Raw genomic sequence first — 24,832 nt, forward strand, 5'->3', positions numbered from 1 at the left:
AAAGTACCATTATACCCTTACTATATTTTTTTGATTTTTTTTTACTCCAACTTAACTCCTCCTCTAATTCATATCCTCTCTCATCTTCGCTATCATCACCTACGATCAAAAGCGACAATCACCACCGACGAGCACAAAATTCCGATGAGCTAATTTTTTTTAACGAATTCCATGGGCCTAACATGTGGGGTCAGACGTTGTGTCCATGGGGCCAACGTGCAGGTCACACGTTCGGCCCATGGACACAATGTCCAAGCCATACGTTGTGTCAATGGGGCCAATGTGCAGGCTATACGTTAGCCCCATAGAATTTATTAAAAAAAGTAAAATTACCTTACAGAAAAAGATTACATTGTCGGTGGGTTGGAGGTAGCGATTGGTGGTTAGTGATTTTAGGTGGTGGTGGAGAGAGAGTTGTAAAAACAATAAAAGATATAGTGATATATTTACATGATAATTAAGACGATTTTAAGTAATTACAGGATGGTGAATAAAAGTTCAGCTTCTAATCTATACCTAATCCATTAAGTAAGACAGCTCTATCATTTTATTAAAATTTCCCCCCAAGTAGGGCCATACCATAGATTCAATCACTTTGTACTTCCTATGCTCTTTTTTTTTCCCATACGGCTCAAACGTCAACTCCACGTGTCTAAATGAATCAATCCGACCTCCATTGTACTCCCCCCTTTCTCCGTACATTCTTCCATATATAGCCATGGCTCCCTCTTCCACTCTTTAACTCTCCATTCAAAATTAAACCACCCTTTTTTTTCTCTTACCAAAACCAAACTTTTTTCTTTTTGACTTTTAAAATCCAAAAAAAAAAACACACAAACCCACTTTTCTATTATTTATCTCTTTTCACTTTTAAAAAAGTTTCAACCTTTGTGTATTTCAATCACAAGAAGATGATGTACGAGAGACAAGCAGCAAGATTTGATGGTAGGAAGAATCACTCAATTAAAACTAGTAGTAATACTACTATTAATAGTAAAAGTTTGAAAGACTCAAGAAAATCAAGATCCAAATCCAATTCTTCTCATAACAATAATAATGATCAAGAACCAGAAAGGCTTGAAATTGTTGATTTAAGTGGCATGTCTCTTGAAACTCTTCCTAAACCTTCTATTAATCTTGCTGCAATTTGCAAACTTGATCTTTCTAACAACAATCTCGAGGTAATTTTTTTTGTCTTCCATATTTTTTTTTATACTGTTCATTATTATTATTATATTTTGTCAAAGTTTTTTTTTTTGTTTTTTCACTTTGAAATTTATGGTTAGTGTTGTTTGATTGATTCCTTTGATTTTGGGGTTTTTAGTAATTTAATTTTTCAAATGTGGGGTGTAAAGCTAGTGCAATTTGGAATGAAAGATTATGGAAATTGATGTAATTATTTTTAGAAATCAATTTTATTAATTGGTTACTTCAAATTGGATATGGCGGAATCCGTCAATAAGTCTTTTGGTATTGCACGTTTATGATTTTATGATGTTAAGGGTTTATACTGAAACTCTAAAAATATTAACGTGAAACGTTATTAAGATCTGTAATGGGATTTTATATACTCTCATGTAATATTTCTCGAAATTCTTTTTGATAGTAATATTTGTAGAATCATCATATAGTAATAAGAACAGTCAATTATATGTTAGTAATTATTCTTCAGTAGAAGAATTCAGGTTGAGTCAATTTTTTATCATTAATACTACGTCGGTTCTTTACTAGTTTACCCGTATTTTTTTTAGAGTCTCTTATTAGTTTACTTATGTCTTTTATTTCTATTTTTTGAAATGAGAGTACCAATTTTTCATCACACATATATTCAATTTTAACATAAAATAATAGTTTCTTTTTCCATCTCTGTTCCACAATATTGTTTCTGCAACAGGTAAAATAATAAAGATCGAGCGAGAATATAACTTACTCATAATTAATTATCTATATATATTTTCTCCACTTCATGTGTTCTTCTAGCCAATTTTTTCAGCTGCCCTAAAATGATATAGCCTACATTAAATTATGGTGCACTACATACAATGTATAGTGTAACAGTTGATTAAACTAATAAATTTGTGCGGATCAGACCCATTTAATGATTACCAAAACTTAGTGGAAGGAAATTTAGTGAAATAACGATTATATTCCTATATTTTCCTTATTAAAGAACAAACTATTTTTTTAAACATAAATTAGAGGTTTCCATTTTTCATTTTAGGAAGTGAGAAAACAGAAGAATAGCTGCAAATGCTATAAATTATAGGAGTAGTAGGAGGGGGCCTAAATTAATGTAACGGAAAGTGAAATTCATGAAGAAAAAGACGATTTGCAGATCATGATAAGCTTATCAACCCCCTCCTTTTCTTCTTACTTTAACAAAGACCTGAAAAAGTTTTTTTTTAAAACCAACCTTATATGGATAATAAAGACAAAAAAGAACAGCTTCTTAATCATCATAAAAAAATGGTTTTCATTTTTTTCTTTTTTTGTGCAAGATATGACATGTGTTTGGTTATGTATGAATTATGAAGTAAAATCTTATAAAAAAAAAAGGAAAAAAGAAAAGTCTGAACTAAAGAATTTGGAGATTTTTTAGCTAGAATTTAATCTTGATTCTAAATGATAATATTATTTGCTAGTTAATCTTGATTTCTAAATGGTAATAAACTATTTGTTAGTTTTCACTACAAGGACAACTATGAACTAAAGAATTACTAGCAAAGCTAGTTGTTACCTTTGTTGCAAGGTCTAGTGTTTTTGAAAAGTATCCCTTAATTGTAAGCCCACTTAATAAATATTTGTACTTCAATACAATTTGGTAAGGTCAATTTAGTTAAAATTGTGGTTGTATGGTTTAGACTCTCCTTATATAAAATCAAATTAGTTCACAATGGAGAACATAAGTACATAACTATTATACACTTATGTATATACAAATTTCTAAAATAATACAGGTGCACAACAAAATATTGTAAAATTGGGGCATCTTTTTTTTTTTTTTAGAAAGGGGTCACTTATATAGATATGACCCCTTGATCCAAACTCTTTTTCTAAAAGTGACTCTTTTCAACTAAAAAGTGATATTTTTGAGCTAAAAGTGAAATTGTTGTGCACCCTGTATACAAAAGATTTGTTAGTGTATGTATCTAAAAATATAGGTATAGCTACGAAAATTTGAGAAATACACTACCAAGTAATAGTTGGTCTAGTGATAAGGTTTGTATCACACAACCTTAATCCAATCAGAGTTATTTTGAGTGTGAGATTCTTTTACCTTTCCCTTTCACTCCCGAAAGAGTCTTGCTTATATAACTGAATTTGATTAACCTATGTAAAATCAGGTACTGTAAATCACTTCTCCTTACTAATCAAAAAATCTAGAATTCACTTCTAGTTGAAAGAAAATCCTAGGTTTCACATTACAAGGCCTATCCCCTCAAAGCAAATACTTAATTCGTCATTGGATGCGTACCAAATATCTCCTTAATCTTGACAATTCTGTAAAGTTAGTTAGTGTGAAACAAAATTATAGTTGTCGCTATCTAGAACGGTACCACTTTCGGTTTTTAATGTAATCGCCGCTAATATAATGACTAACAATCCCCACTTCTCGTCAAAAAAAAAAAAAAAATCCCCACTTACTTCCTCCGTGTTTTTTTTTATACATGTTACATTTCACTTAAATAAAAATATCCTAATAAAAGCTACATAATATAAATGAATTTTTATCATAAAGATTTTAAAATATTACTCCGTGCTTTATCCATTTCATAATATAGCGTTCACATGGAGATTGCTACATCTACCCACTGGGTTGACTACTCATTAGAAATAGACAATTAAAAAATAAATAATTCTGCTGAGTTGGACTCCACTTATTATTAATGTCTATCTCTAGTGGGTAGCTTACTCAGTGGGTAGACAAAGTTTTTCCGTGCTCACATTCATTTTTTAGTATCCCAAAATGTTGTACATATTTTCTTTTTTATCAATTTATTTAGACTAAATTATCATCACTTCCTACACAAACATTCAAAAATACCCATACTTTTCTCTCAAAGCATGTGACCTCATTCATTGCTCTACACAATTTAACTAACATTTATTATCTTTTGGTTTTGTTTGAAGGAAAAAGAAAATAAAAACCTAATTTCAATACAAAAGTATAAAAAAGCAATTCATTAAATACAATTTTTTTGGAAATTCTACTACTCATTCTTTTTTTCTCAACTTTCGTGAAAAATGAAAAGTAAGCACTATATTCTCTCTACCTTTCTTAAAAGTTAAAACTCATTACTTTTTCTATGTACATGTAAAAAAACAGAGGAAGTATATCTTAATGAAGCAATTAGATTTTAGTATATCAATAAGACAAAAAAAACAATTGGACGTCATCACTTGTCTTTCAAATCCTTTTTCAAATTTGACAGGATTGCAGTATCTCCTCAGGATTATACTACTATTTCATTTTCGTCATTTATAGCGTCAATTGTTTTGACTTTTCACAACTTTGAAGTATAATTGACAGAAAAATCAGCAAATAATAAGTGCAAGTATTCTATCACATAAAACTTATTTACAAATTCGTAGTTCAATGTGTTTCAACCCAAAAACCAAATGGAGTCCAAATTGTACTACTTAGTAGTTAGTACTTACTACTTAGGGTGCATGTATGATGATATTTGATTATGTATGTTTATCACACTACAAAAAAATTGGGCTCTTTTCTACTAATAGTACCGACTATATCATATTGATCGGAAATTAATAAAATTATAGTGAGGTATGGGGAGAATAAGTACTTGAATTCTCAGATATATTTACTAGTTAACAATTATATTAGGTTAACCACAATTTATCTTCATTACTCATACAAATGATAGTGCAAGCTGCTAGAGTTAAGCCATCTAAATAGCTTTTACAACAATTAATTTTCAATAGATCTAGTTATTGAATATTTGAATGAATTAAAGAATAATGATACCTCATGGCTTAAGCCGGTTTATTTATCTAATCGAAAAATTGTTGCTGAACAACTAGACTAAGTTGTACTTAGCGTTATTATCATAAAGTATTACATTAATAAATGAAATTTAATCTTACCTGGTGCATAGTGCGGGCCTAATAACTAGTTTAATCTCGTTGTTACATATCATTGATTATCAAAAAATTATAACAATATGAAAGTCTATCTTGGCTTGTATTAATTAATTTCCTGAAATATTAATGTTGACAGACTATCCCGGAGTCTTTGACGGCAAGGTTGCTGAATGTGGTAGTATTGGATGTGCACTCAAATCAACTCACATCTCTTCCCAACTCAATTGGATGTTTGTCAAAGCTCAAGATTGTAAATGTTTCTGGGAACCTTCTCAGTTCTCTCCCCAGAACTATCGAGAATTGCAGGTTCATATACATTTTAACTTTGTTTGCTTTTCCCTCAACTTTTTTTAATACTTGTTTTTTTTTTTCCAATTTATGTCTCACTACTAGCGAGGAATACACTAAAAGCAATTAAATTTATTAATGTGAGGAGCTTAGGTGATACACTAGTGATATTGACATCACTTCCGATTGTAGAGATTCTAGGATCGAGTCTCACCTCTTGTGAAAGGATTCTCAATTTTCTCCTTCCTTTTAACGGACTTCCTCTTATCTTTAAAAAAAATTATTACTATTTGTTTGTATATTATTGGATTTTATAGAATATTTCTCGAGCTTAATTACAATGTGCGAACACAACCAAATTTGGCTTTGATATCATGTTTAATTTTATTGAGTATAAAATGGGTATGGGCTACCCATAAATTTGAGTTGGTGCAAGAATTTGGCTATTTAGTGATGTTTAAATTAAGTAATGTAAACCCAACTTCAGTTTAAATTGAATTGTTGGCTTGTTAACTTGATAAAATAAAGTATATATATATGTAGGCTTATTATCTTAAATTAGAGGAGCAATAATAAAATAGTACTTTATTGTACCCTTTGTTTGAACATTTTATATACTAAGCTCGAGGTTTTACTTATTCAAATTAAATTCAAACTAATTTGTGTAGGTCAACATGAGTTCGAGATTCGACTCGATGAAAGAAAGGTAACTTTTGTCGAGCCACGCTAACTTCAGTGAAACTCAACTTAGTTTGTGACCAGCCTCCTACTAAAAAGTGTAGACTAGTGTTTAATTGTACATCATAAAGTTTAACTTTTTTTGTAGAATGAGTAAATCAACAATACGTCAATCCATGACTTATAAGAAGTATAGATACAAAAATCTTTAGTTTTCATTTCCTCGGAGGTATAGAACTTTCTTTGTAAATCTAATAAACAACTAATATTCAAACTCATCTACTAGAGAGATACCAACCTCAAATAGCTACAAACTTGCACAAATCCAAACTTACATTATAGTCTCTGTGGTACTAATCATCTCTTAAAATTAATCTATCAACATATCTTTCAAAATCTAATGAATTGCTTATCAACAATTTTAAAGTTATATCTTAACTAATTGATGACACATAGCATGATAGCAATAATATCAAAATCCAACAAGAACGTTCTTGATGGTTACAGTTTGTTAGTTGTGGCATAATAATTGACATTATCAATTACTAATAACTAGAAGATAGCTGGTTACTTAATAAGTACTCTTCTCTATCATAGGCAGCCAAGTTACTTGCGTATATATGCTTTATACATTAATTTAATTACTTGACAGCCTGATTGCTGGTATTATGCATGACATTATTTTATACGATTTTGTCTTATACATATCTTTATGGTTGACCAAGAAACTATGGTTTGAAAAATACCGTACCAAATAAAACAAGATATGTACTAAAAAATCTAGGTGTATTGTAGATGTCACGTCAGTCTTTTGTGGCTGTCTGAGTACTATATAGTATTTGCACTAATAAACTACTACTAGGAGGTCATGTTGAAGCATCTTTTAGTACTTCTAAATGCTTAAGTTTGCACGATTGATGTTTCACTTCAATCAAATACTCAACAATTAAGGTGAAGATAATAATCGGGAATCTTGAAAAAGAGTCTACACTTTGTTGATTTAGAGCCTACTTGGGAGAATGATAGGGTAACATTTAAAAAACACAAACCTAATAAGAGATGGAAGAATTACAATGAACTCCTCTTTTACTAAACATTGGATGAAATATTATTAACTCCCTAAATTTCTCTCCAAATGATTTTCATTGTATAGTCTCATGTTAATATATAAGGCTTTTCTCATCTTATAATAATTTCTTTTTTCTGTTCAATATATATTCCCTTCAAAAATTTAAGTCAATCTATTTACAGAAAAAAAAAAAAAATTCTCTTCTTCATACTCGTATATAAATAAAAAAAATTCTATTTCTTTGTCGACACTTTTTCTTAGACTATATTCTCTTCCATGTAGAAATATTTCAACCTTGATTGAATTTCAAATATCAATATAGTTTATCATAAATTGCCTTCTCTACTTTTTATTTTTTTACTTTAGCTATTTGTTTTTCATTATCTCCACTCATATTTTGGGACACTAACATAATCTCTCTTGTTTTTATTAATTTACCCACTTTTTTTTTTGGGTTGTTACTTATTAATTTTTTTTTTGGGTTGTTACTTATTAATTTATTCACTATTTTTTTCCAGTTTTTTAAGTGGTCCTACCACTTATTCATTATTATCTTTACCTTCTCACTTCCCCTCAAAAAAAAAAAAGAATCTTTACCTTCTCACTCTAATTTTCTTGGCTCACAAACTTGACTTTAGTTCAATATTGCCAATAACTTAATATTTTCTCTTTTTAATTATGACCCACATATCTATTTGTTCTAAAACTCTAAGAACTAGCTAAACTAGTAAAAATAAAGAGTTCTAGTATCTCATATGTATTAGAAATCTTAAAACAAATATAGATTAAGAGGAGTTAAACAAAATTTAACATGACTTCACTTATCTTAAAATATAAATCACCAAATAAGAGAAAAATTTTCTTATTTTGACCATATGGTTTACATATATAAGCAAAAAATTATATTGATTTTAAACAAATATAGATTAAGAAAAGTTAAACAAAATTTAATATTACTTTGCTTGTCTTAAAATATAAATCACCAAAGATGCGGAAAGTTTTCTTATTTTGACCACATAAATAATATATATAAGCAAAAATTTATATTAGAAAAATATTTAAAATAGAAACCTGCAAGACTAATAAATCCATAAAGATTTACATAATTACTACCCATGTACGTACTACGTACAAATTTTGTGTTGTGACCGAGCTGATTCAATACAAGAATTTGGGAATAAATGAAGAAAAGGAAAGGAAACACCTCTATCACATTTTGAAAGTATTCTTACATAGAAAAACCAAAGGAATTCCTCGCAAATGTACAAAGACTGGTCTTTTGGGGATTTTTACATGAAAAGTAGTTAAATGCATGTATAGGTTGTAGTATACTTCTATATTCCAAAAGATTATATAAGTAAATGGTCATATAATGCAAATGTTGAGAATATTTCTCTTTAGTCATGCTAATCTTTCTGAAAAAAACTAAAACAATTCCATAACTGGATCCTTTATAAAGTCAAAATTTATTTTATTTTCTGAAACGTCAATGTTTTGAATTAATAACAATATGATTAGAATAGAAGACTCCATAGTTAAACTAGAATTTGTATAATCCAATCACTATCCAAATATATAAACAAATAAAACAGATAAGCTTAATTGCGATTTGCGACTACTATATTAATATTTAATTTCTCACCGTACAAATAACGAATAATTGTGTTGTATATATAATATATACCCAGAAAGCTACAAGATTAGGTGACTCAATCATGCTGTTTAGATAAATACTGCTATATTCTTCTGGTCGTTCATATATATCCAAGTATAGTATCTTACTAAATTTCAACTTTCTAATTATCTTTCATATTTCGTATATATTAATCTCGTATAATAAGCGAAGAATAAGAAAGAAACGTACTGCTTGTCATGTTAATTTTGTTTTGTTCTACTATATTATAAGTTGATGGACAAATGGTGTTCTTGACCATTATCATTCTTAACGTGGCACATGCATGATTCCGTAATGATACCTTGAATATTATTCATATCTCCAAAAGCCAAAATTTGAAAGCTAACTTAACAAATGGCTCTAGAGGGAAAAAAAAAAAGAAATACACTAGTAAATTAAATAATTATGATGTAATTATTAGTTGATCACTTTTCCTGAAGTTTACATCACCTATAGTTTAAAACACCAAAGCAAGCAGAAAAAGGAAAAATTATCTCCTCCATTCTAGAATTTCATTTTATCTTAGAAAATGAGAAGTGAGGTTCATGGGCCTCTTTTCCAAAAAAATGTATTACCTCCGTTTCTTAAAGATCTTCCTTGTTACTGTTAGTACAGAAACCAATGAGAATTAATTTGTGTGGGGTGGGTAAAGTAGGAGAGAGAAAGAGCGAGGTTAAGATAAATAAACAAATAAAAAGAGGTTAAAGTAGGAGAGAAAAATAGAGTAAAATTGAATTAATAACGTAGTGGTGTACCATATGATAGGGACATGAGAGGGTAAAAAGGAGAAAAAAAAATCCAAATAAGGAATAAAGGAAAAGAGGGAAGATCTTTTAGAAACGCAATCAAACAGAAAGAGGAAAGATCTTTAGGAAACGGAGATAGTATTATATAGAGATCTATTAGATACAATTGAATCTTAATTAAGTCCAAATAAGGTGTGTCAACTAAAGGGTGAAACAAATGGTTTTATGAACAATCATAAATGTTTCACCTAATAACTGAAACATAGAGAAAGTGAGGAGTTATCAAGGAATTTGGAGAGAGAAAGTTAGGAACACAATAAAGTAGAGTGAATAAGTATTGAAGTGGTGGTCCCCTTTTACTTTTTGGTGGTATATATGTAATAGGAGTGAACTTTTTTTACGATTTGGTTTCACTTATTATGAAACGAAGGAAGTATACTAGTAGTGAATTATTAATTGACACTTTAGTCAAAGGCTATGTTTAGTTCACCTGAAATTTTCTGATATGAACTGATCTGATCTGAACTTATTTTTTCTGATCTGATCTGATCTGAACTGATCTGATTACAAGATCTTATCTTTTAGATTTTTCTCAATATATAAGAAAAAATATAGTCATGTGGGGTCTTGTTTGATTCGTCTCAATGAGTACTTTATTAATATTCAATTATTATAATTTTTACTAATATGTAATGAAAAATATAATGATTTTTAAATATAAGCATGCTTTGAACTGATCTGATCTGAACTTATTTTTTCTGATCTGATATGATCTGATCTGATTAGATCTGAAATAAGCAAAAATAAGGTGAACTGAACATAGCCAAAGTCAGATATAATAATGCTTAAGTTGAAATTTTGCTCTTATGTTTGTATTAGACTAGTTTTTCTAACGTTTTCTTCTAATTTGCATGACGAACAGATCACTGGAAGAACTAAACGCCAACTTCAATAAACTCACGTTATTACCAGACACCATTGGTTTTGAGCTCTTAAGCCTAAAAAAACTCTCAGTTAACTCCAACAAACTCGTCTTCCTACCATACTCAATATCCCATGCAACTGCATTACGTGTGTTGGACGTACGTCTCAATTGCCTTCGTTCCCTCCCTGAAGACCTAGAAAACCTTGTCAACTTAGAAATTCTCAATGTCAGCCAAAACTTTCAATACCTCATTGAATTACCTTACTCCATAGGCCTTCTAATGTCGCTCGTAGAACTCGACGTGAGCTACAACAAGATCTCGGAACTCCCAACATCGCTAGGGTGTCTTCGGAAGCTTCAGAAGCTTAGGGTTGAAGGAAACCCTTTGGTTTCACCTCCTTTGGAAGTAATGGAACAAGGTCTACAAGCAGTTAGACAATATATGAGTGAAAAAATCAATGGTTATCATAAAAATTCTCCTAAGAAAAAGTCTTGGTTAAAGTCTCTTAAGAAGTATGGGACTTTTAATGGTCTTGGCAATGCAACTCCGGGAAGAAGGTCCTACGAGGTCGAGCGAGGGCTCGTATTGCCTGAGTATCGCCCCATCGATGCTCTTGCCTCGCCTAGGTATAACCTTGGGATATTCTCTCCTAAAAGGTTTTTCTCTTCCCCTCGAAACTATTTCTCCAAGTTGAGATGATTAGTGAATGGGTTATATGCATTGTGTTTCCGAAGTTTGAGTTGTAGGGCTAGTTCCGTGGTTAGAGCTAGTCTTCCGGTTACTTGAGATCATGGGTTCGTGCCTCACTCATATCTACATTTTGTTAAAAAAAAAACAATCATGTCTTGCAGGTCCAATATAATGTACATAGGGGGTTTTGATTTTTAATAATCTGGTTGTGGCATGATTGATGATAATACAGTGGGAGTATTTGAAAAATTTGCCGTGTGTTCAAATTTAAGCGTAAGTATACAGCTTTGATTTGTATAATGATTAGAAATTGATTAGGGAAACAACCTAGAATAAATGCTTTTGATCTTGATCTGTGGAATATATGTAGTACTAGAATAAATGTTTTTGAAGCGTGGATAAATGTAATATGTACAAAGGTGTCATTCACTCATTCTAGTATTCTACTACTTTGTTTCTTGGATTTAACTTCTTTTTAAAATTTCAATTGTGCGATGTACATTATTTTTTGAGCAATAGTAATTTCAACCTCTTGCTTGCTCTTGATTAAAGAAAAGATAAGTGGTACCTAAGAAGATTGTAAATTGAAATGTTGGGCGACACCGATCTCTTTATATTTTATAACCAAAAAGAGCCCTTTGGTGGCATTTCAAATCTGCTACTTCCTCCGTTTCAATTTAGTTGTGACACTTTTAGAATCATGGATTCCTAGGTAATTTTTGGAGAGGAGAGAGATAGAGAAAAAAAATAAAAGAGTCTCATGTGATAGGAGAGAGATAGAGAGAAGTTATCTCTATTCTATATGGGAAGAGGGGTAGGACACCAAAATATTAAAAACCCCGTTTTGCCCTCATTACATCTCTATTCTAACTGCTTACTTTAATTTTAAAACAAAAAAGGAAACTACTAATTAATTTAAAAAATAAAAAAAGACATTACAAAAAGAAAACCATCAACAATTCAAATATCCCTAATTTATTAAATATAATTAACAATCAATTTAATTTTCTACATTCCCAAAAAAAAAATTCTACTTATTTTCGCACGCATCGCGTGCATATAAAAACTAGTTACCCAAAATGAAAGTGTCATAACTAAATTAAAATTTTCTAAAATAGAAAGTGTCACAACTAAATTAAAACGGAGGAAATATAATTGAGCTCATAAGTTGCAATTTTTGAGCTAAGGTGCTATAAAAAGCCAAGCCCTTAGTGAAATTAATTGCCTCCAGAAAAGGTCTGATCCATATTTCTTCCTAATCATTGAACTAAAACATAATTGGGTACTGAACTTTCACAAAAATTGCAAATAAGGTACTTTAGTTGTAAAAGTTGCAATTTGGGTACTCTAACTTTTGTTAGCTATACTGCCGTTAACTTAACATTTGATTAAAAAAGACTTTGTTTTTCTCTCTCTTCTCCCAACGTCATTCTCAACGTCTTTTTTCTTTGCACACTTTATGTCTCATCTCCACTCAAGATATTTTAAATCCCTTGAATTCCATTGCTTATTTTGCGATAAAAACATCAGATTAATACTCTATTCGTTGTTCTAGACATTTTGGTTCTAATTTTGATCAATTTTCTTGTCCTTCAAAAATCAGGGTTCCTCTGATTTGGGGATCATTTCTTCGTTTTACTCTATTTTGGGGGATAAGTTGAACTTTTTTTTGGTACTAATCATAATAGTATTGGTGTTGGATGACCTTGTAAGAAGACTGATTACGGAAGACTGATTACGGAGATCAATTAGGATTCGTCTAATTTTATTGGGGCTTTTCTCTCTCATACATTTTTTTTATTCATTTCAACATAAGGGGGTGGTGGGCTTATCCTTTTGGTATGTCTTTATCTCCGTGCTCTCTTCCTCCCATCCAGCCGTCGCATTGTCTTTTCACTTTGCAATTGAAGATTCAATTTATTCAATCTGTTTATTGTTTGAATTCATTTGAAAGTTCGCAATTAGAGGTTTTCGGATAATCTGAAACAAAGTCACTAGAAATTGGTGGAATTATATGACATATACATCTTGATTTATTGTAATTTGTAAAAAAAATTAGGTTTATGCTATATCTTATCATCTTTCTCTCTCCTCCGAACTGTCTTTTTTAAGCTTGTGTAACTTTGTAATTTGCTGCGAAGATAAATTCATGATTTAAATTTGGTTGAAAGAGTTTAATTCACTAAATCTTCTTATTGCTGGAAGCTTGTATTATTTATAAGAGAAGATCATAAGAGGTTATTAATTGAACTCTCTTGTAGAATCAGAAGATTTTATAGGTTAAATTTTGGAGAAGAAGATGGATTAGTAGATTCATGGTTGGTGAGTGATGTTCTTCTGATGTTGGTTGATTCTTGGCACTTTCTTTCCTTGTGTGGTGGTGACGGAAAAAAATTCAGTGGTGGTGGTGGTTTGCTGATAAGCAGATGTTTAGGAGATATGGAGCAGTGGCGGACCCAGAAATTCAGATTTGGGGATACGGACGTACAATGAAGACAAACGTCGGAGAAAAAAGTTCCGCAAAAATAATTTAATACATAAATCTTACACCCGAAATATCTTAAATATGCATTATCTTCCAATTTCATTCATTAATCATGATAAATGAAAAAGGTTCCTTCATCCTCTCTCTTTCTTTTTCTCTACCCCATCATGTTTTATCTCTCTTCAATTAGTTCCCAATACAAATATTAATTAATATATAAAATAAAATTACACTTATTTTTTATGGGATCCAATTACACTGATTAATTGTAATTAACTCTTTGAATTGTAACTTAGTAATGAGAAGCTTTTATCGATTAATTGTAATTAACTCTTTAAATTGTAACTTAGTAATGAGAAACTTTTATTACATAATAATTATAAATGACTAATTTATTACCCTTAACTAATTAAGATAATTGAAATCCATTATAATGAAGTTTTTTCTGAACAAATTAGAATAAAAATAATTAAAATCAAAATTATTTAAAGAAGTGAATGAATTAGGAAGAGAAGAGAAAACTAAAAATGTAAATAAAGTATAGCAAAATGGGTGTCTACTTATAGTGAATGAAAAAATATGAATTTTGGTATTTTTTATTATTTTTTCTGAATTACATTTTGTGAAATATTAACGTTACTATCATCTTTTATATTATACCCTTCAAAGAAAAACATTTATATTTATATTAGCCAATAGATAGGCGACAAGTGTCAAGTCTCAAGTGTAATAAATGTTGTCAGACTAGCAAAGTAGCAATGTAATAACTTGTTTCCCCGCGTACGCATGTAGTACAGCAGTACTATGTAGACTGTAGTTCATATTTTTTATTTTTTTAAAAAGCTAATTTATCTTTTTTTTTTGAGTTGGGGATACAGTTGTACCCCCATGTCCCAAGCTGCGTCCGCCACTGATATGGAGGGGGGAATTGTGGGAGGAGTAGGAGAAGCTGGGTGGTGGGCTGATGGCCTAGTGGGGAAAGGAGCGGAAAGACATAATAATAACTTTTAAAAAAGAGAAATGAAAATTTTATGCAAAAATAAGTTTTTATTGCAAATTTTAGTACTTTAAACGGTTTTGGTGATTAAAATTGGGTTGAGTACCTTATTTGCAACTTTTATAATTAGGATACCTTATTTGCAACTTTAATGCATGAAAGTTGAGTATCCAATATTGTATTTTTTTTTGAGGGGAACTCAACGTTGCACTTAACTCTTTAGTTACCAATATTAAAGTTAATGATAAAGAATATATATTTAGAGTTTGTCTTGTAAGAGACAACATACTTTTAAATTAAAATTAGGCAATGGTAAACCAAATATTAAAGACTAAATTAATTTCTTTTTGTGACTAGTTTAATTCATTTAATGACTAGATCTAATTATATATTATAATTAGACTGTCTCTTTTAATAATTTTTGATATATTTAAGATATTTTCTCCACAAATTAAGGGATATAATTTAGTAAAGATATTTCTTATATTTTCAAGATTCCAAATACAGTTAATATTTTGACTTTGTAATCACTATATATTGATCAAAGAAAATAACTCTAACATTAAAGAGTTTCACAAAATCTAACATGGTATCAGTGTACCACAGTCTAAGTTAACGATCTAAAGCTTCAAAGCAAAATTTTAGTTTTTACCAGACACCTTCACGACACCAAAAAATAGAAAAAGGCAAAAAAGAAAAAAAAATAGAGAATAACTAACTGTTTCATTTGAATGAAGGGGGGAAGTAGGACATTTAAACTGAACATCAGTTTTTTGAGAGAATAAAATATAAAGACAGTTTTTCAACTCAATTAATTTTATTTTCTACTTCATTTGTTATCACACATTATCGCACGCATTGCGTGTATGTAAGACTAGATTATTTTATCGAAACTCACGTCCAAAATTGAAGACATCAATTCCCTTTTATCTTCAAAAACTGTTGATTTTTCTTTGGACTTTATTGCTTTTTTCAATTACGTGGAACTATTGCCTACTGTTCATTCTACTTCTACCACTTCAGATCTTCCACTACTATTACTTGATGGTAATTTGCACTCCGCAGCTTTAACATTTGATTTCTTGTGCTCATCCACTTCTTCGGCCACTAGTAGTAGCCGCTCTTGAAAGATTTGCTATAAGAGGTCAGATTTTTCCACAAAAACATACTAACAATATGAAAGTATAAAATTATAAGAACATATGAATATTACTTCCAAATTCAATCTAAAAATTTAAATTAAACTAAAATATCAGAATAAAATAGATATAAAAATGTTAAAACTACAAGTGTCATGATCCCACTATTGAAAAAAGAACTAAAGTAACGCTAGACGATCTTTCTAAATTAAAACCATCAATAATTGACTTGGTGCTAAAAAATCTTGGAGATTTTGCTTTCAATATAAATAAGTAAGCTATTCGCCAAAAACTCATCTTCTATTTTATTATGCATTGTTTTTTTCATGGTTGAAAATGCTCTTTCATTGGTAGTTGTTGACACAGGAAGAGTCAAAATTAGACGTATTAATCTGTCAAATAAAAAATAAACATTTGACTTTCCTATTTGTGCCAATTGTTCACAAACCTCCTCCAAAATAGAATAATTTCTCATATTTTGATCATCTTTCACTTCATAAATGAAGTGTTGCAATTGATCCTTCAAATTATACCTCTCTTGCTCCATAAAATCTTTTGGGTAATACTTTTCTACCAGTAAGCAAATATTATTGATATCAGATTTTTTGAATCCATCCTTTGGCTCTAACAATGACGACAAGGTCAAGAGCTCTAAGGCATTGTCGTTGTTAAATCCGCGGTTTAGCTCTTGTAGTTGCTTGTCAATTGTACTTAGAAATATTTCAACTCGATAAAAAGGTTAATTGTAACTTCATCGTGTTGATGACGAGTTCTACTCTTAGGAGCTAGATAAGGAGCATTCATATCAGGCACCAGAATATCATGTTGTTGACAAAAAAGTCCCACTGAACCTAAAAAAATTCCCATCCATTATCCCGCATTCCTTGAATAAGTATTTGACTCGTACAGACTAGTTTTATAACATTCACAATATCTTGAGACTTTTGTTGTAAAGCTTGACAAAGAACATTAGCAATTCTCAAAATTTCTTCCATTAAATGTGCTATATATGAACACAAAATCAAAGGTAATCAATACACATAGAGTAAAGATGTGAACCCAAACGTGTACCTCCAGCTCTTTTGAGGGTACTCATCTGATTAGCCCCTCTATCACTTTCGATTTCACCAATAGATAACAACCATTTAATTTCAACAGCTTTAGTTGCATCCAATTCATCAAGAAGTTTGGGAGATGTAGCAATGCCATTGACAATAAAAGTTAGATTAGAAAAAATTGATGTATTGTATTTACATCTCTAGATGCAGCAACTAAAGCAAGCTGTAAACAATGAGCATAACAATGAACATAATAAGCATACGAGCAATCGGACATAAATAATGCCTGCAGAACATTCCACTCTCCTCTCATATTATAGCACCATCATATCCTTGACCTCGAATATTTTCAACCGCTAATTCATGTCAAGAAAGGACTGAACACAATTCCATTTTGAGAGTTGTTGTCGATGTATTTGAAACACACGTATAAGGTCAAGAAATCACTCCTTAATTGTTCCGTTCCACTCAAGAAATCTTAATACAAGTCCCATTTACTCTCTTTTAGATTCATCTTGTGCTTCATCAACAATGATACAAAATCTGGAATCTCCAATTTCTTGTCTAATGTTCTTGCGAACCATATTAGAAATAATATGGAGAATCTGTTTTTGGATCGATGGAGCAATGTACTTGGAGTTATAAGGACCTTGTCTTATTCCTTTGCCAACATCTTTATTATATATCGTCAAAGTTTTTTTAAATTCAAGATAGTTTCCTTGATTTTTTGAATCCTTTGACTCATCATGACCTCTTAAAGGACAACCTTGTGTAATTAACAAGCGAATTAAGAACATCAATAGAAGCCTTGAGATGCAAGCGATTTTGTTTGATTTGTCTTTCACTTTGTTTATTGATAACATTACGAATATTTGCCTTTTGTTTAGGGAGAGTCCTATATGATTGTACAACACTTTGATGTATTGTACATAGACCTTCTCCAACATGAGCAATAAATCCATAATGTCTTCCATCATTAAAGTAAATACCTTTACTCGAGCATTTGGTGTCTCAGTAAACAAATAACAAGGTAGACAAAATGCTGCATCTTTTGAGGGTCAGTATTCCAACCAATCAGGAAACTTTTGAAACAAAGTAGACTGAAATCGACGATGGTGTTTCACTGGCCCTGAAAAAGGTAATCTAACTTGGGTTGGTATGGGCCTAGTTTTATATAAGCACATCTTACTTCATTTCGTACTCTTCCAGCTAGATAATCCCAAATTGGAGGACGTAATCCTGGGTCACGTTCTAAAGAATCTATATCTACTACATTAGTTCTCCTCCTTTGAGAAGGCTCTTCTTCCTAGTTATGTGTTGTCGTAGGATTAATATCTTCATTAATTGGGGTTGTATATCTTCCTCAATTGAAATTGTATCATTTTCCTGCCTTTTTATTTTAAAAAAGGAGGTAATAGATATTTGTTTATTCATGTTGTTGACTTGAAATAATATCTAGACGTTCTTTAGCTAAAAGTATTACTTTTAAAGTTGGTTCAAGATTTAATACACATAACATTAATAAATCAGTTTAACTCAACTCAACAAATATAAACAGTATGTTAAAAAGATAAGCTATAAATCGAGTTTAAGAAAATACATACCTAATAAGTAATAAGCGTGCGTTGGCACAAAGATCTATGCTTTTATCTGAATAATATACTAATCACCTAAATTTGTCAATTTTTTGTATGAGTAATTAAATTGATATTAGTAAATCAACTAGTTATATATACTTATATTTTATATACTTCCTCCGTTTCGTTTTGAATTCAATAAAGGGGTATATTTTTGTGAGATATAAATTATTCCATTGTTGCATTTAAAATGAAACAGAGGAAGTAGTATCATTTAATAATTATATAATACAAGAACATAATGATATTGACTGAATCCAATGGAGGATCTTAATGGCGGCAGGCCCATGCCTCCCCCCCATAGGCTTTAAAAAAATGTGAAGCTTGTAGATCAGAGCCCAGTACAAAAAACAAAAGTTACACGACTAAACTGCTAAAGCAACTTAAAACCAACCCTTGCACATTGAAAAACTGAAAACTTGAGGAGTGAAAACCAAAAAGGAAAATCTGCAACTCTGTTAAAGCAACTGCAAGAACTCTGAATTTTGGTAATTATCTTTTTTTTTTCGATTCATTATACTGCACCGTTTTTTTCTGAACTGGAACTCTGAAGTACTTATACTGCAATACTGCATGGCTACACCTTTTTAAAATTTTTATAATAATCGTTTGTGATTCTTGTGAATTGTTATCACAATTCACATGCCACTCATCAATCATCGTTCATCATAGTATTTCAATTTTGATTTTTTTTTGTTTTTTCAATTGAAAACTTATTCATGTTATCATGTGTGATGTGTGCTTTGTTTGCTTTATAAATTATTGTAGATTCAACTCTTCGGGGTGCATAATGATTTAGTTGTACCCGCTAAATGTGTCCGTAAAGGTGAGCATCTCGTGGCCAGCAGTTGCGTCCACCATGGCGTTAATGTGAGGGAGTGGGGATGGATCCTTTGGGCAAGATTTGTTGAGATCTGTGAAGTCGATGCAAACTCGCCATTTTTCTTTGGCATTACTACCGCATTCGCAAGCTATGCGTTTAGGTGTAAATTTCCTGCATTTTTGCTTGACAGGTAAGTGATTAGGATTAATATTTAATATACGCGTTATTACCTCAGGGTTGATGCCAACCATGTCCACATGGGACCAAGCGAAGCAGTCGACATTTTGCCTCAAAAACTCAATCAATCACTCTCGGAATTCGCCTTGTAAGTCTGCTCCAATCTTGACAGTTTGCTTAGGCTTGGATGAATCGAGGATGATTTCACCAATTGGCTCAACCTCTGGTTCAACATATTCTTCAATGGTCCGTCATTGTGTAATTGCTATGCAAGCATCTTGCAAGTTGAGGAAGGCTTCAAAGCTGTTTTGTGGCATTCCTTCGCCAACTTTTGATCACCATTCATCTCTTGCACTCCTCATGTGGTGAAGAACTTAATGGTGTGGTGATAGGTGGATGGTACCGCCTTCATGTAACGAATCCAAGGCCTGCCAACAATGACATTGTATGATTATAGGCAATCAATTACTAGAAATTTTACCTGAATGTTGACGCCTTATGCATAAGTGGCCAAAGTAATTTCATCAAGTGTATGCTTGGCCTCGCCGCTGAATCCTACAAGCACGATAGATTTTTTGGTGACGTCGCTTTCACTTAGCCCCATATCTTTGAGCGCATCTAGCATGATAATGTTCGCCGAACTGCCATTATCCACGAGCACTCTTCTAAGAAGGCAATTTCCAATTGTGAGTGAGATGACAAGTCCATCATGGTGCGGATCTGGTAAATCTGCGACATATTCTTCATCGAAGGATATGGACATGTAATCTGCCTTTGCTTTTCGGCACATGTTGACGAGGTTCTCCATGGCACTCTCCTTAGCATGACGTTTTACAGCTGAATATGTTAGGCCGCATACATCCGATCCACCTGAAATAAGATTAACAATTGTAGAGGGTTGCGGGGGAGCTGGCAGCCTTTATGAAGTTGACATTTCGTGCTGCATAGTCGCTTTGACTTTATCGGTCATGAGATCCTTCAAGAATCCTTTTCTGAGCAAATGGGCAACTCTCTTTGGAGGATAATGCATTCGTCTATTGTATGGCCAATGTCGGCGTGGAAGCCGCACCATCTTGATGAGTCTTTTTGGTTCGAGGGATTTTATGATTTCTTAGGCCATCTTACTGCATCTCCCACTTGCCAAGGCTGTTGAGTAGTCCTGTGGGCTTGAGATTAAAGTTATGTTCTCGGATTGCTGGAGGATGATTTAATTTTGCGACGTTGATATTTTGCACAGCATCCATGTCATACGGTAGATATCAGTTGTCCCAATGATTGTTGTTTCTTGGGGCCTTTGTGCCACCTTGATTTAATTCTGTTGCACCTTTTCTAGTATCGACACCTTCCTCGAATCTCATTTGCGCAAGAGCCTTTGACTGGGCATCTTCAAAGCTTGGGCAAGGATATTTCTTCACCTCCTTATACATCTCCGATCTTTCTAGCAAACCTCTCCGGAAATCTTCGATGGCGATGGGAGCATCGCATCTTGGAATGGAGACTTTTTTCACGGTTGAATTTGTTGAGGTAGTCTCGCAGCAGTTTGCCATATCTTTACACGACATGGTACAAATCACTAGTTTGCCTTTCCAGGCACCTACTGCTGGCAAACTGGATAATGAACATGTCTACCAATCCTGCAAAAGATAAAATTGTGCCATTAGGTAGATTAGTGAACCATGGAAGAGCAGGACCTGATAAACTCGACCCAAAGCCCTTGCACATGCAAGCTTCGTGCATATCGATAGGAATAGGTATGGTGATCATCCTTCTTATATTGTGCGACATGCTCGCTAGGATTCATCGTTCCATCGTACAACTTCATGGCACGAGCAGTGAAGCGCTTTGGGATTTCGACCAAGGAAAAGGTATATGCAAATAGCGAATCGACATAGCTGGTCAAGGCAGCCTTTTCCACGGGCCTTGGCACTCCAGGAATCTTGAGGATCATCTCTTCGACTTGTTTGAGGCACTCGTGCAAGGGATATGTTATGACAGCCGAGGTTGCAACTTTTGGCATGCTAGGCACAGGTTGCTTGCTTCGGGCATCTTGCACTGGCTTAGGGTGCTCCGCGGCTTCTTTAGATGGTGGTTCCTTCTAAGGCGGCTGGTCTGGCAACTTGCCAACATCTTCTTCAAACGGGGAGATCCAATCATAGATAGTTTGGCGGTTCAAGCTAGGATATTTGCTGGCAACTGACACTCCTTACTCTGGCACGACATCCTCCTCATCTTCACGGATGCCATCTTCCATGTCAAGTTTCTTGACGACACTGTCAATATCACTTTGGCGATGCTTCACTAGTAGAATAAATGCTATTTGCTGCGGTGATATTGCTGCGGTTTTACCTATACGCAACAATATAACACGCAAAAAGAAAAGAAAAAACAAAAAATAACAATATTGCTGCGGTTCCCGCCCAAAACCGCAGCAATATCGTTCAACAGATACATTTTGAAAAAAATGTGGGGCCTGGAGAGACTAATATTGCTGCGGTTTTGGGTGGGAAACCGCAGCAATATAATAAAAAATATTTTTAAAATATATTGTTGCGGTTCCCAGTCCAAAACCGCAGCAATATTGTCTTAAAAATAATAATAAAAAGGCCCATTAGGGTTTCCTTGTCATTCCTTATCTCTCTCCCTCCTTAGCGCCTCTCACTGCTCTCTCTCACTCTCAGTGCTCTCTCTCACCGTTCTCTCTCTCTCACTGCTCTCTCTCTCTCGCCATTCTCTCTCTCACTGCTCTCTCTCTCTCTCGCCGTTCTCTCTCTCACGCCGGCGGTTCGAATTTGTTCTCACCGTTCCTTGTCTTCTCACGTTGTTCGAAATTTCTTCTCGCGGTTCTGAGTTACAATGTTGTTCGAGATTTGCTCGAAATTTGTTCGAAAGTTGTTCGAGATTTGCTCGAAATTTGTTCGAAAGTTGTTCGAGATTTGCTCGAAATTTGTTCGAGCCAGTGAAAGTTGTTCGAAAGTTATCAGATCTGGTTTTTTTTTAGTTTCTTTTTTTTTCGTTTTTTAAATATTTGTATGTAAATTTTTTGGTGTAGAATTTTTCTTTATTTTTTCCCTTTTATAGATTTGTATGTAGATTTTTGTTTTAGGGTTTTTTTTTTGTTTTTAGAATTTTTTTTTGTTTTTTAGATCAGTTTCTTAATCTTTGTTTTTAATATATTTTTTGTAATTAGGCAGTGAGTTGTAACAATTGTCTTTTTAGTTTTTTTTTATTTTACTTTGTATTATATATATACTTAGCAAAAGATGTAGCGAGAGCTAGAGCGGAATACCTGTAGCAAGTATAAATGTAGCGAGAACTAGAGATAGACTGATTCTCTTATTCAATTTCGTGCTTCATTCTCTATAATGATCTTCTGAAAAATATACCTATAGTAGATCCACCGATACTGAACTAGCTATCTGTTCAGTTGAAATGTTTTTTTATTTTTATATATTAATGATATTCATAAGTAATTTTATATTAGTTGTTTTTTATATTATATTTTTTATGATTTTGAATTTTGTATAATAATTTTTGTCATTAGTATTAATCAATAGAGTTTTATTTTCTTTTAACTGTTTTGTCTACCAAATTTAATGGCAAAATGCAAAAAAAAAAAAAAAAAAAAAATTTTTTTTTACCTGTACAGACCCTATTGCTGCGGTTTTCCAAAGAAAACCGCAGCAATATGTCTATTTTTTATTATTAAATATAGCATATTGCTGCGGTTTTCGTCCCAAACCGCAGCAATATGCCTTCTAAATCTGAAATAAAATTAATATATTGCTGCGGTTTGGCCTAAAAACCGCAGCAATATTTGTCGATATTGCTGCGGTTTAAAACCGCAGCAATATAATTAATACCTATTGCTGCGCGCCCAAATTCGCAGCAATAGGGCACTTTTTAACCGCAGCAAATAGCATTTATTCTACTAGTGCTTGCGAGAATTTGACGTGTGGGACGTGTTGGAAAGCATTTCGGAACGGAGCTCCACAGTCTCTTTCGTGAATTATGCGCCTTCCGCAGTGACTCGTCTCTGGGAGACTGTTTCCTTTTCTCAATGACTCCCATGATTTGATCAATGACTTCTTGCCCTAGCACATCGACGGGAGACTCGAGGGTAACAAGCGTTCATTTGCGTTTCTTTCAAACATGGTGTATGACAGGTTGGTTGAGAGTTAGGATTGCTTTTTAATTATCAGCCCCACAGTGGGTGCCAAATTATTTACGGAAAAATTCACACCAGGGCTAATTTGCTTGGTGAGGGGGTTGAGAATTAACTTGCGAACAAAAACAACTAGTGGAAGGTAAAGCTGCGAGAAATAAAGAGAAGAACGCAATAAGTTTTACGTGGAAAACCCTTTGAAAATGAGGGAAAAACCACGAGAGGATTGGTATCCTGCCAATTCACTATGATGCTCGAGATTGTGAGAAATTACAAGTACTTAGCTAGAGAGAGTAGAGAGAATAGTCATTGATGATATACAGTATATGAGCTAATGGACTATATATACTAAATTATAGCAATGACGTTGAAGTATAGCCGTTTTTATCCTTGCTTCTCATTGGCCAAGATCCTATTTGTTAGGGGAGGATGAGAATGTCGCTTGACGCAGTTAGACGCCTTCCCATGTCCTTCTCCATATTAAACATATCTTCCTAAGAAATAGGGATCCTTGAACTGCTTTGCCACATCATCAATTCGCTTGCCTCCCTGCTCGCTAATTAAATATTGCCACTTACACTAACACATCTTTAGCATGCATCTTGGTGCCACGTAAGAATAATTCGACCCATAACAATGACCATAACGGAGTTTGCCTCTGCATATTCCTCTATGCAGCTCGCCAATCTGGATAATGGTGGGTACATATGGATTCCGACGCTATGCCTTACATGAATCATTCTACAAGTACTTTTTTGCCCTTGTTGAATTTAAGCATTAATAATCATATTTTAATTGGCAACGTAACCACATTCCAATTACTGGGTGATGTTACCTTATCTCACAATAAATTAGCCCTTTGTGACGTATTATTGCCCCCTACATCATAAAAAAAAACGTATTCATGTCTGCGAATTCACATAAGATAATTAAATTTCCGTTGAATTTGGCCCTTATGACTTTTCGCTTTTCTTGTCCTCATACTTCTCAAAATGACAAAGCTGAACGTGTGATCTGCACAATCAACAACATCATTAACATCCTTCTTTTTGATGCCACCCTATTTCCCTCCTTCTGGGTTTACGCCCTTGAGAACTCCAAGTATCTTCTAAATATTTTACCCACAAATCTCTCAAAAGAATCACACCAACACATGCTTTATTTAGAATGATTCCGGCA

At 32.7% G+C, this 24,832-nt stretch overlaps 1 protein-coding gene across 1 annotated transcript; it reads left to right on the forward strand.

Annotated features, from left to right (window-relative positions):
* Nucleotides 1-617: 617 nt before the first annotated feature.
* Nucleotides 618-11,662, forward strand: LOC104884085 (plant intracellular Ras-group-related LRR protein 6). Its single transcript, XM_010668680.4, has 3 exons — nucleotides 618-1,181; nucleotides 5,240-5,409; nucleotides 10,482-11,662. Exons 1-3 carry the CDS (start codon nucleotides 912-914, stop codon nucleotides 11,182-11,184), a joined length of 1,143 nt encoding a protein of 380 aa, XP_010666982.2. The 5' UTR covers nucleotides 618-911; the 3' UTR covers nucleotides 11,185-11,662.
* Nucleotides 11,663-24,832: the final 13,170 nt, after the last annotated feature.

Source organism: Beta vulgaris, chromosome 8 (genome assembly GCF_026745355.1).
Source record: "Beta vulgaris subsp. vulgaris cultivar EL10 chromosome 8, EL10.2, whole genome shotgun sequence".
Taxonomy (NCBI): domain Eukaryota; kingdom Viridiplantae; phylum Streptophyta; class Magnoliopsida; order Caryophyllales; family Amaranthaceae; genus Beta; species Beta vulgaris.